We start from the raw sequence: 14359 nt of genomic DNA, 5'->3' as shown, positions 1-14359 counted from the left end.
TTTGACCCTTTAACAGCCCACAGGAAGGGTTTCAAAGTGGNGGGGGTGCAAACCTTTTAAAATGCGTATAGAAAGTAGAACTTTTTCAACTTAACTTTTGAAAATGTTCCGGAAAGACTGACACTTTTATATATACCTTAAATTAAAGCTAATGTAATATACTTAAATTTGAAAAAAAAAAATTTGACTTCTGGACTTGTCTTCATAGTGAAAACGGACATCGAAGTTAAAGAAAAACGTACGATTTCCGTGAAAAAATTCTCGATTTTATATGTTATATTATTAATATTTTAATATTTATTTAATAAACGCCCTGTGGGCATAGAGTACAGAGATAATTAGTTAAAATACATGAATAAAGTAATTTTGCATACATAATAAAGATGAATAATAAAAAAAAAAAAAAAAACAACAATAAGTATTTAAGATAATAATAAAACTATAACTAAATATTATAACAATTTTTTAAATCTGAAAGTGAATTCGGTAAAAAAAAAATCAAAATTATTAAGTTTATTACCTAGAGTTAACATTCGGTTTACCGGTGCAAATAGACAATAATTACGTTTGCAAGTAGGAGTGTAGAATGTAGATGTGGATCTTAACGTGATATTTGGAACATTTATATTAATTAAAGCAAGTATATCTGGACAATCAATTTTGAAGTTTAGTAAGTTATAGAGCCAATGTATGTCCTTAAATTGTCTCCTAAATTCCAAACTATCTATTTCATATTTTAAAGATAATGATTGTAATGTTAATTCAACATTATTTGTTTTATATGCCAGCATACGTAAAAATCGATTTTGGATTCGTTCTAATTTATTAATAAGATACTCTTGATGAGGGTTCCAGATTATCGAACCATATTCTAAAATCGATCGTACTAGAGAGAAGTATAAAACACGTAGGCAAATTAGGTCATGAAACTCCCAGCAATTCCGTTTTAAAAATCCAAATACACGAAAGGCTTTATTATGGATTTCATTTATATGTTTGGTAAATGTAAAGTCATTAGAAAAAATTATACCCAAGTCTTTTAAATTAGATACAATATTGAGGTTTTCATTATCTATGTGATAATTAAATAAAAAATTTTGCTTATTTCTAGAGAATGTAATTTGACTACATTTATCCGTGTTTAAGTTTAAACCATTATTTGCACACCATAAACAGAATTGATTTAGGTCATATTGTAATTTATTACAATCATCTATTGAGGAAGTTGACATATAAAGCTTTAAGTCATCTGCAAATAAAGTGAATTTACAATGTCGAAATACAGTGTTTATATCGTTGATAAAAATTATAAATAATAAAGGTGAGAGATGACCACCTTGCGGCACTCCAGAGGTTACATTTATGTTTGGAGAAATCGAATTACCTATTTTTACTTTTTGTATTCGATCAGATAAGTAAGATTTAAACCATGAAAGGATTGGATCCCTTACACCAATAATAATAAGTTTATCTATTAATATATTAATGTTAATTGTATCAAACGCCTTTTTAATATCTGTATATATTGCATCAACTTGAACACCATTACTAACGGAATGCAGTAAGTCAGTATGAAAAGTCATCAAGTTGGTTAGAGTTGACTTTGTCTTACGGAAGCCATGTTGATTATCTGATAAGATAGTTTTAAAAATATTAGACATTTTTGGTTCTATAAGTTTTTCCAATAATTTTGGTAATACGCTTAAACAGAATATAGGACGGTAGTTATTTACGAGAGATCGGTTTCCGGACTTGAAAATCGGATAAATAAAACTAGTTTTCCAAAGATTTGGAAAAACACCTGTAGATAATGATAAGTTGAATAAAAAATGAATTGGACGGGTTAAGGTATAAGAACAATTACGGTAAATTATTTCGGGTATTTTATCTGGACCTATTTTTGTTTTAAATGATAAGTTATTTAAGGCGTTGAAAATTTCGGAGATAGAAAGTAAACAAGAGGAGAAATCGATAATTTCATTATTAGGAGATAAGTTATTTAAAGTATATGAAGAAGATGCTTGAATAGGAGTGTATAAAGCTCGCTATTTAGATAAAACACCTGAGTAAATTATGAAATTGTTTATACGGAGTGTTTCACTAAGTTTTAAAATCTTTAATAACTTTTATCCTTACTTTATGTTTTAAGAAGCTTGTTATTTATTAAGTACTTATACTAAAGTTAATATCAACCTATCAAAATTTATTGTAAGAAAAAATCAAAATGGCTATTTTTAAACTTTGAAAAAATTACAAAATGTACTACTATTTTATTTATTATTAAAAAAAAATATTTATACATATATATTGTAAAATAGTTTAAAACTGTGAAAACTAAAAATAATAAAAAAGGTAACACAAATCATTCATTACATTAAAAGTTAATAAATATGTCAAAATCTAACGGAACAGCTTTTATTAATTTTTTTGTTCAGAAATATTTCATTGTGATATTTCAAATAAATTATTGGTTTTGCATTTACATTTAATATAATAACCATAATTTGAATATTTCAAAAAGTAGTGTTTTTGCAGTAGACATAAAAATGATTGTTTAATTTTTTTTAATTTATTAATAGGTGAAAATAGGAGAGAAATTAATCAAAGGCTAGAAGTGTGGAGGACATCTCTTAAAAGAAAAATATTAAGAATAAGTAGGAGTAAGACGGAGTATATAGTGTACGAGTTTGACAAAGGAAAACACGAGGACGTGATAGGAGAGGTGGAAAGTTTTAAGTATTTAGGATCAGCTGTGCAAAAGAACGGTAGTATTGACGAAGATGTAAGACACAGGATTAAGTGCGGGTGAATGAAGTGGAGAGTAGAATTTGATGTGTTAAGAGAATTCCAATAAGTCTGAAAGCTGAGTTCTATAACATTGTAGTTAGACCAGTTATAATGTATGGATTAGAGTGTTGGGTGGTCGACAAGATAATAAATCAGAGAATGGCATTAGAGTGCTTAGATGGATGAGTGGAGTGACTAGAGAAGATAGGATAAGGATTGAACATATAAGAGGAAGTATAGGTGTAGCATCAATCGAGGATTAGATGAGAGAATATAGACTTAAATGGTTGGTCATGTTATGAGCAGACAGGAATCGGAAGCTGTAAGAACAGTTACGGAAATGAATGTTGAAGGAAGAAGAGGTAGAGAAATAAATAAAAGGTAAAATAAAAATAATAAAATTCAAATTTTGGGGACTATATGTGTTCTATTGGCAATTTTACAATTCTTTTCTCATAATCACAAATGTATTCTTTATAATGTTAATAAATAGTCTAAAGTAAACAGATTAAAGTATTTAAATTGTACAATATAAAATAATGCCATGACTTTACTCCAATTGGGACTATCGTGTAGATAGACTAGATTACTTTCATCTTATGAGAAAACTTAAATCAAAGTACATTGAGTAATTAGCAGCGACTTGAGTGATGTATTTTGAAGTATTCGTACAACAATTGTGTCTGATGCTTCAATGGCATCTGATGCAATATAGGCGAAGAAAAAGTAGAAAAAGAAGAATATCCCCTATATGTTGATGTAAAATCAGATTTTACTAATAATTATTTTTAATTAAAATTAAAATTATTAAAAATTACCATATTATAACATAAAATAATTTTTTCTAGATATGTAATAAAATTCTGAGAAGGGACAAGATATAAAGCTATAAGAATTGAGTGAACACTTTTATGTAAAGGTAAAATTGTTTAAGATTACTAATTGTGTTTTATTTTAACAAATATAACACAGACATTTCATTAAAATTTCTATATAACAATATCCGGGAATTTTTAAGTAAGCTTTGTTAATTTGTTTAACTTAACTAATATGATGAATTTTCACTGAGTTAGGTCTCGTCTTTGCTAGTTTTTTTTATAGAACAGGTAAAATAAAAATAATAAAATTCAAATTTTGTGAACTATATGTGTTCTATTGGCAATTTTACAATTCTATTCACATAATAACAAATATATTCTGTATAAATAATGTTGATAAATAGTCTCATAAATAACAAACAGATAAATGTATTTAAGTAATATTGTTCAAATTACATAATTTAAAAAAATGCCCTGATATTGCTTCAATTAGGACTTACTTGTAGATTGACTAGATTGCTCTTATCTTATATGAGAACTTAAATCAATGTACATTGAGTAATTAGCAGCGGTTTGAATGATGTATTTTGAAGTATTTGTACAACAATCGTGTCTGACGCTTTAATTACATATGATACAATCGAATAAGTTACATCTCGATGTAACATATAAATTACCTTCTAAATAATAATTATTAATTATGCATAATTGCACGTCAGCATAATAAAAAACAAAAACAATGGCACTGTAAAAATACAACCCCGTCCAACTGTACAATTCATTGATGACGCAGAACACAAGTGAGTATATCACATCACCCTAATATGAATCTGTTGCGACATCACAGTCTTTTTTATTAGTCGTACCTCAACCTCTGTCCGTTTTATATAGCATTTGAAAAAAATGCTTGTAAAAATTTATGTTAATTAAAATTTATATAAAGTTGTAAGGATATAAATGGTCATTAAAAAAAAATCAATTAAATTAAAATAATATAATATGTGTCATAATAAAATTAAAATATAAAGTAGAAATATAAATTTGCTATGATAAAACATTTTTATTAGTTTTTTTCTAAAATACAAATTAATAAGACAATACGTATAAAAAAAATTACGAATCATTAAATATTCAATTAATTCAATGTCAATTTTATAAATTAAGTAAAATAAAAAATTTCCTACAGTATTTGTGCTTATTGAAAAATTAAATCCATTAAAAAATCTGACAACTTTAATACAACATTTTTTTGGAACATTTCGAAGAGATAAAATAAAAAAAAATGATTGTTGTTTATCTCCTAGTAAAAATAATTTGTTATACACAAGTAATTGATTTAGAAAAAAAATTAGCCAGAAAAATTGTGTTAAAAATGTTAAATTAAATCCGTTTTGAAAAATCTGTACAATTTTTGTAAAGACACTTAATGTTATGTTGACACTTAAGATAAGATACTTTTCTTGAATTTAAAAAAAATATAAGTAATTTTTGGAAACTTTTTATGGAAATATTTTTAAATTATATTTTAACATATTTCCAAAAAAACCAAGAGAGACAAATTTTTCGATAATAATTTAAATGAATTTGTTTTCAATCGTACTTATACATTTTTTGCAATTTATTGTTTTATAACATGTGGTTTTAACTTAATCGTGAATAAATAAATTTAAAAAAATTGTATTGGAATAGATAAAGAAAGAACATCACGAATATAAAGTATTTGAAATTATAATCTTATCTTTATTTTTATTGTATATTAAGTTAAATATCTATTAATTTTACAAATATAAATACCTGTTATTTTAGTAATAATGTTAATAAGAATGTAATAATAATTTTAATGTTGCACAATTATTATAGTGGCAAAGTTTGAGGGTCGCAAAATTGTTTAATGTTTTTATACGATCTACGTTTTTGACATCTCTCCAGTAGTTTATTAAAGTAAAGTCTGGTGGTGAGGAGTGTGTATTGCTATTTTTATCATTAGTTATTTCCTGACCGTACCCTTCATCCCAGTTAGATATAAAAAAGAGAATAGCTTCCAAAGTACTGGTCCAAAATTGTTATCGAACAATCATTTTCTTAATTAGATTATTTTATATTTTATAAGTTAGTTAAATATATAACATAACAATGAATGTTTTCATTTAAAAAAATTAATTTGATACTCATTTAAGTTATAGGAGATGATATAAAAAAGGTAAATAATCAAAAATTATACGTAATTAAAATCGAGTACCTACCGTTAAATAAATCAACAGGCATATGAAAGTATAAAATTAATTTGTTAGAATATATTGATTTTATAAAATTTATAAAAATGACTGCATCGACTTAATAACATGAGTGTTTCGTATTGGCTGTTACAACAAAAAAGGATACTTTGTGCGAAAATATTAAGTTTACATTTAAACTCACTGTATACATAGTGAAACAGATCTAACTTGTCAGTTAAACTCTTNAAAGAGAATACTTTGTGCGAAAATATTAAGTTTACATTTAAACTCACTGAATACATAGTGAAACAGATCTAACTTGTCAGTTAAACTCTTGTAACTTTTGATCCAATAATAATGTCTTTGTAATTTTTTTTTAAATATTTTTGATCTCTTAGAATTATTATCAATATTAAAAAATTTAATATACATTTTTAATTTTTTTAAAATTTCAAAATACGTGTTTTTTTAAACTTTTCTTTAAAAAAATTTTTTTATAGGCCAATAACAACTTAAAGATATATTTTTTTTTTAATTAATAAACTATTATACACGAGTAATTGATTTAGGAAAAAAATTAGTCAGAAAAAGTGTTGATATGCCCATAACAACTTAAAGATAATTTTTTTTTTTAATTATAATCATTTTAATACATATCCACTCTATGTATTAAATGTACTTCAATACTTTTCAGTTTATGTCGTGTTATAAATTTTTATAAGATTAAACACATACAATTGAATTCAATAAGAAATATATATTTGATTAAATATTAATATTGCTTACACATTACAAGTAAAATTAGTAATAAATGTTGATTTATTTATGAATTAATTCAAAACAAATTTTTCGGTAGTATATTTATGCATTTTTTATATTGACAATGAAACCATAGTTTTAATTATTTAATTAAATTATTTGTTTATTTTATCATTATAAAAAAAATTCTTAATTATTTTTCATCAAACAATAACCTGAAAAAAGGTAAAAACATTATAAGTAATAAAAAAGTTTGTTGATAATGATTTGTATCAAAAGAATTATTCACTACTTCATACAAAAACTTACAAAAGCTATTTTTAATGGTTAAAATCATTATCATAAAAAAAATTGTTCGATGCAATCTTTAGGTAATATTAAATTTTAGAAAGAATCGTTGGTTTAATCTAAAAGACACATCAACTTTTATTTACTTAATTATATCTTGATTAATAGTTATAGGATAATTAAATATAATACATGAATAAATAATTATTCTAGAAAATATATTGAGTATGAAATTGATATTCAGTATTTTGCTGTGTAATTTTCACGGAGAAATTATAAATTAATATAAATTAGTTGTATATTTCGTTACTTCTAAGGGATATTTGTGTCAAAAATTTAAGTATGGATTTATCAAAATATTGGAAAAAAGTTATTTTTGTTACTTTGATTATTCTAATTTTTAGTTCATTATAACAATTATAATGAACTAAAATGAAATTATTTCAGTCATGAAATTGATATTGTCATTTATCATAATCCATTGGTAGCTAGAAGATTTTTTATTGGAAAGGACAGATCCTTTTATTAAATTTATTAGATTGATATTAAATGATGTAAAATATTTCTAATTAACAATTAAATCTTATTAATTTTTTTTTGTAGTAGGGGAAACTTACACACACCCTCTTATACCTAAATCCGGCAATTTTTAAAAGTTAAGTTGCAATAGTTCTACTTTTTACACGTATGTTTCAAATTTTGAACACCTCTGTACGAAAGTAAATGGTCAATTTTTTTAAAAATGTATATCGAATATAAAGGGCCTGTGTTAAATATTAAAAAAAAAACTGTTTTCACTCATAAATTTTTAAATATATAGCACTATAAAGTTAAAACATGAAATCATAAATTTTAACAAGAAATAATTTACAAAATACTAATACTTAATATTATACAAGTTGATATAATAAAAAAAGACTCTTTTAATATATTTTAATAAAATTTACCTGAATTATTTTTTTCTATTATATTGCAATCTAGAAAATTATTAATCCCACAACATCTGGAAAACACTGCCGTATAATGAATAATATTGTGATAGTCTTCTTTATAATAACTTAAATTTTGTACATATGATTGGACTTCTTTGATTTTATTGTTTAGTCGTATTATTACTTCATTGCATTCATCTTTATTATAAAATTGAATATTTTTCACTGTAACATCAAAATACAATAAATTAAATGACATTGCTCTAACACATCTGTTACAAAGTTGATCAATCCATCTGAGTTTTAGATTACCAACATTATCTGAACAAATACACTTCGAAATGTTTTTAAAATGCATTAAAGTGGCTTCTAAGTGAATTTGCAAATTTACAGGAAATATTTTCAAATCTACTAAATTTTCAATGATTACATTAATTGATTCGTTTATAACATTTAATTGGGATTCAAATACTTTAGATCTAGTTTCAATTTCACTGAAACCCTCAGCTTCACTAAAATATACCTTTTTCAGTAAATTAGCTAATGTACCTATTAAAGAGTACACAGGGTGAATTGTCGCTGCTAGAATTTGTTGCTGATATGAACTAACACAACTTTCGACAAAATAGCGCTGCATCATCTCATATAATGTTGTAATGTCTGCGTGATTTCCATTTTCTAATTTTGTAGTTAGGGAAATCCTTCGAAATAAATCCATAGGGTCTGATCTACCAGTTAATTGATCTATCCTATTAGTGGATCTTTTATCTTGAAATAAGCCTGATAGCAAAATACTACTCGGATGTAATTGTTTTTTTATTTTGTCTACTGGATGAGAATTTCGGTATGGTTTTTTCATTATTACACGTTTAAACTCAACATGGGCTTCATCCAATTTTTTCAACGTTTCCAATTTTTCCAATTTACTATTGACAATATGTTTTTTATTGTAATCTGATTCTTTTGGTAATAATTTAATTAAATAATCATATTTTGGATGTTTGTTATCATAATAACTATCATAACAGTAAGTTTGTCGATTATAATAATCCATATTACCATTGTAACAATCATATATTATACTTTGTCTCAGACATTTAATTATATAACCGCAATATTTATCAAATTCATTTACAAAAATTTTGTACCCTGTTAATTTTTTTTCTCCCTTTGTCAAATAAAGATATGTCTGAATTCTTAAAGTTTTATATATATTATTTAAATATAAATTTAATGTAATCAAACCATCTGCAAAGGAATGCGGATTATTAAAATTGTTTGAACATTCATTTTCATTTTCATAATATAAATTTTCCAACAAAGTTAAAACAACATCTCCCATAGATTTTATTTCGTTTTCAAATTCTTCAGTTATACTAACCGGAATTGGATTTTTTGATGTAATTTTCTTAAAATAAATTACTTTTGTTTCTAAATAATAAAGCATATACTTAGAATAGTAGCAGTTGAGTTGACTTTTACTTAACACGAGATTATTCAAATTTAGAGATAGTATAAAACTAATAATGAGTATTTTAATTAACATGTTAACTGCAGCAAACACGAACAAAATTAAACTAAAGAGATTAGTAATAATATAATTGAGTACTGATATTTGTACTTCTTAAATTTAGCATTTATAAGAATTTGTAATATAAATAAATGTTTTTTGTACACAGAAATTATTTAACTTAACTATGAAAACTAGTATTTTTTAAAGTCATTTTTTTTATCTGTTTTATTTACTTAAATTTAAAATAACTTTTAAATTGCTGTAATATTTTAAATTACGGTATCCGTTTAAACAACTTTATACTTGAAATACCATTTACAAATTTAGTGAATAATTTCAACCCGTATTTGAATATTATATTTCTGACAATATGAGAAATATTATACAAAAAATTATTTAGCAAATATTACTTTTTTGTAGGTTAATATATTATATTTTTTATTATAACTAAAAATAATTTTCCCCTTAACAAAATTAAAATAAAAAGAATAATAGTTATATAATTGAGAACTGATATTTGTTCTTCTTAATTTTAGCATTTATAAGAATTTGTAATATAAATAAATGATTTTTATGTACAAAGAAACCATTTAACTTAACAGTAAAAACAATGTATTTTTTAAAACCACCTGTTTTAGCTCATTTATATATTAAAATCTAAAATAACTTTTATATTACCGTAATATTTTAAAGTAAGTTATCTGTTTAAACAACTTTATACTTGGAATACCATTTACAAATTCAGTGAATAATTTATAGCCGTATTCTAATATTTTAGTATAGTTTTACTAACAGATATTATTTGGCAAATGCTAATTTTTTTAGGTTAATGCTATTATTTTACATATAGAGTCTATATGTATGAAGATGAAATTAAAATAAAAATAAAAATGTAATTATATTTTGTTTTTAACAANCATTTATAAATTTAGTGAATATTTCAACCCGCATTTTAATATTATTTTTTGACAATATGAGAAAAATCTTACAAAAAATGATTTGCCAAATGTTACTTTCTTGTAGATTAATGGTATTATATTTTTTGTGAACTGTTTTATTGGCTGTCATAGTTCAAATAATTTTAACTGCTATTTTAGTATAATTAAATAAATAACTAAAATACATAACATCTGACAGCACTTAAATTCCACAGCCAAAATACAAAATACATCATTTTTATTCTTTTAATTGAATTTAAGAATAAAAGTATATTTGATTTTAAAAAATGTAAGTGTTATGATTTTTGTCGAATTATTAAATTTTTTCCTCCCATGAAAGCGTTTGTATTATCTAAATGATGTGAAAACAATAGTTTAGTACTTTTAGAATTCTCAAAACCTTTTTCATACAAATTTATAATTATAGCATAAACTTGAATAATAAAATAATAGAAAAATGTTCAGTTTTAACCTTTTTATAACTTCTGTAAAGGTCATATTAATGTTATAACTTTTTGAATTTATTCAACATTTGAACAAATTGACATTAAGGTGCCACATACAAAATCAAGAGGTATTAGAGATAACATGTTTTATTATTTATTTTTATATAATTTTACATAAAAATAGTAGTTTTAGAAATACTTATATTGTNATATGTTTTATTATTTATTTTTTATTTCAATTTTACAGAAAAATAGTAGTTTTAGAAATACTTATATTGTAGCTTACATATTGACAGTAGAGAAAAATTATAGAAATTACATGAGTAAGTACCCAAAAACTTATTGAAATCAAAAATAAAATATACACAAACATTTCATAATCTAAAGTTTGTCAAGTTATGTTATAAAAAGTATTTTATTATGAATATTATATTATAATGCAGTTATTTTAATTATTTTTTGACAATTAGTTCATTTTTTCCATCAAGTGATAAACTAAAACATAATAAAAATACATATTTTAAAAANTGAAACATAATAAAAATACATATGTTAAAAATGTTTATATTAAGATGTTTATTTAGTAATTATAAACAATTGTAATAAGAGTTGTAGCAATAATTAAACCTTATTTTTATCAAAAATCTGTGTAAATGATACACCATTGAATATAAATGAAAATCTGTGGCTTATATTCATAGGATGTTGACATAATGCACATTTAGGTGGTTGTTCAGGTGTTTTTGTACAATTTTGAGTCAAATGAGTTTCTCCACATTTGACACAACGTGGTTGGTGGTTGCAGAAATTTTTTGTGTGACCAAAATCTTGACATCTTACACATTGNTTTGAAATTTAATCGTTTGTCCGTTACAGTTAATTAGTTAAGTTGTTATAGTTGAGTTGTTATAGTTAAGTGATTTTGGACCAAATGTCTATTGTCTTTTTACTGTATTAAATACAGAAGTCATTATTTTTATGTGCTGTTGCATTAACCAAATTTTATTGATCATGTTATGACATGTAAATTAGCTATAATAATTTACTGCGCACTAAATAAGTGATAACAATAATAGATTCAAACCGGGTCTTCGGTGTATTATTAATAGCTAAGTGTATGGTTTTGTAAGATAAAGATCTAACAAAAATACCGGTTGCACTGACACTGATATTATCAAACGTAATAAACGACAATATTTTTTGTGGAAGTCAAAATCTTTAAACAATTATAAAACGTGAACAGTTGTTCGTATAAAAAAAATTATAAGAATAAAATTGTTTGTAATTTTTTTTTTATCATATTTCAAATCAAAAAAGTGGTTCCCATTTAAAAAAACTATAAATAAACATTTTTATCCCTGAAGGGATAAAAAAAAAATTTATTTAACTTCATATTATTGTAGAGATTTATAAACTTAATCATTTTTCTTTTTACAAAAATTTTAAATTCTCAATAGTTTCTTATAATAGTGTCTTACCAGATATCGATCACCCTGTATAGTTATATATTAAAAATTGAAATACATACCGTACTTATGTTTTTCTACAATGTCACATTTTAATCTACTAGTGAATATAAAATCACTGGCAAATAGTTGTTTCGGAAAAAATATATTGTTATATTCGTATTTATAATGAATTAAATTTTCAACATATAATTGAATTTCTTTGATTTTATTTTCCAATCTATTTATTATTTTTTTACAATCTTCTTTATTATATATTTCAGGGAAATTTACATCAATTCCAAATTTTAATAGATGGATTTTCATTGTATTGGCACACATTGTATAAAGTTGATCAACCCGTCCATCATTTAAATTACTCACACAAATTGTATCAGGAAAATATTTTATTACACTAATACGCGTTAAGGTAATTTCGAGATCTAATTGCACATTTTCCGGGAACAATTTATAACTAATTAAAGTTTTTATTACTTCCTGTATTGATTTGTTCAGGAGACCTAATTCAGCTTTAAATATATTAGCTCGATTTTTGATTTCACTGATACCATTTGATTCACTATAAAAAATTTTTTTCAATAGTTGAGTAAATGTACCAATCCAGCAGTATACAGGATGAATTGTAGCTGCTATAATTTGTCTTTGATATGTGATAAAACAATTTATATCAATATCGTATTGTATCATTTCATATAATGTTGTAATGTTAGCGTAATTTCCATTTTCTAATTTTGCATTTAAGGGTACACTTCGAAATAAATCCATAGGGTCAGGACTACCAGTTAATAAATCTATCCCATTGAGAGTTCTTTTATCTTTAAATAAGCCTGATAGTAAAATATTAGTCGGATGTAAGCGATGTTGCATCATTTTTTCAGTTTCATTATCTCGTCCTGGTTTTATTTTTAAATAATACCGCAGATCAATTTCGGAGTTGTCTAATATTTTCATTGTCTTCATTTTATTCAAATTATCATCAACAATTTCTTTTTCATTGTAATATTCAAATATTAAACGTTTAGGTAACAATTGATTTAAATAATTAAATTCTAGATTCTGATAATTTTTATCATAGTAAAAAGCTTCCCAATTAAAATCAAAAGGTTTTATACCCAAACAATCAAGGTAAATGCTATTTCTTAAACTTCTAATAATAATAGGGCAATTTTGTTTAAATCGTTTTATAAAAAAGTGAGTTTCTTCTATTTTTTTTTTTGATAATTTAATTGGCTATGTGATCTAAGCTTTAAGTTTTCAGAAAAATTATTTAAATACAAATTTAATGCTAACAAACCATCTACTTTGCTGTATGGATTATACCTTTTCTTTGTATGTTCATTTAACATTTTAGTTTTATTTTCAAAGTCATAATAGAGATTTTCAAGCATACTTAATACGACTTCGCCCATTGATTTGAGTTCATCTTCAAATTCTTCGATTTTACCAACATCGAGTGGTTTTTTTGATTCGACTTTTTTGAAATAGATTTCTTTGGTATTCATGTAATAAAGCATATACTTAGAGTATAAACAGTGGAGGTTGATTTTAGTTGAAACAGTATAATCGAAATTTATAGCTGTAATAAAATTTACAATTAAAATATAGACTAACATTTTAGAGTAGATAAAAAAATTGAGTATTTAAAGAATTCAAATTTTTTTAGTTAATATCAAACATCAAATTTAATACTCTTTTTATACAAATGGTTTATATTGATTTTATTTTTATGTGTATAAATATCATTAATATTTTATAAATAAAAATACACATTTTTCTGCTTATTAATAGTATTTGCTAATACATTTTTTAATTTGTTTTCCACGAAACACTTTTAAGAAAAATTACTTTATTTTTAACTGATCAAATTAACAGGCATTAACTTAACAATTAAAAATGTTTAAATATTTTTTTTATTTGTATCATTTTTTCCATCAAGTTATAAACTGAAACAAAATAAAAATATGTATTTTAAAAATTTTTATATAGCAATTATAAAAAAAAACCCAGCACAGGGGGGTCGCGGCACAGTGGTGACGTGGCATAGTTGGATCAAGTAAATGATATCTGACAGTGATTAAAATCACTATCAAAAATAAACGCTTCGATGCAAATCTTTAGATAGTGTTTAATTTTAAAAAAATTGGTGTTTTATTCCAAAAGCTACTTGATCTGCTGGTTCCTTATTAATATCTCGAT

General features: G+C 23.9%; 2 protein-coding genes across 2 annotated transcripts; both read right to left on the bottom strand.

Annotated features, from left to right (window-relative positions):
- Positions 1-6676: 6676 nt before the first annotated feature.
- LOC126894972 (uncharacterized) lies at positions 6677-9326 on the bottom strand. Its single transcript, XM_050666371.1, has 2 exons — positions 7816-9326; positions 6677-6795 (listed from the first exon to the last, which is right to left on the bottom strand). Exons 1-2 carry the CDS (start codon positions 9245-9247, stop codon positions 6770-6772), a joined length of 1458 nt encoding a protein of 485 aa, XP_050522328.1. The 5' UTR covers positions 9248-9326; the 3' UTR covers positions 6677-6769.
- A 1658-nt stretch (positions 9327-10984) lies between these two features.
- On the bottom strand, positions 10985-13825 carry LOC126894986 (uncharacterized). The gene is made up of 2 exons (XM_050666398.1): positions 12226-13825; positions 10985-11192 (listed from the first exon to the last, which is right to left on the bottom strand). Exons 1-2 carry the CDS (start codon positions 13121-13123, stop codon positions 11164-11166), a joined length of 927 nt encoding a protein of 308 aa, XP_050522355.1. The 5' UTR covers positions 13124-13825; the 3' UTR covers positions 10985-11163.
- Between the last annotated feature and the right edge of the window lie 534 nt (positions 13826-14359).

The sequence above is a fragment of the Daktulosphaira vitifoliae genome, unplaced genomic scaffold, assembly GCF_025091365.1.
Source record: "Daktulosphaira vitifoliae isolate Bord-2020 unplaced genomic scaffold, ASM2509136v1 Scaffold_1, whole genome shotgun sequence".
Taxonomy (NCBI): domain Eukaryota; kingdom Metazoa; phylum Arthropoda; class Insecta; order Hemiptera; family Phylloxeridae; genus Daktulosphaira; species Daktulosphaira vitifoliae.
The sequence above is the reverse complement of the archived record's forward strand: the minus strand, read 5'-3'. Positions and strand labels throughout refer to the sequence as shown.

Coding starts and splice junctions, on each gene's coding strand:
- LOC126894986 (XM_050666398.1), bottom strand. CDS start 13,123: ATGAAGACAATGAAAATATTAGACAACTCCGAAATTGATCTGCGGTAT. Junction 11,193..12,225: donor TGTAGAAAAACATAAGTACG/GTATGTATTTCA, acceptor ATTATGTTTTAG/TTTATCACTTGATGGAAAAA.
- LOC126894972 (XM_050666371.1), bottom strand. CDS start 9,247: ATGCTTTATTATTTAGAAACAAAAGTAATTTATTTTAAGAAAATTACA. Junction 6,796..7,815: donor AATAGAAAAAAATAATTCAG/GTAAATTTTATT, acceptor ACCTTTTTTCAG/GTTATTGTTTGATGAAAAAT.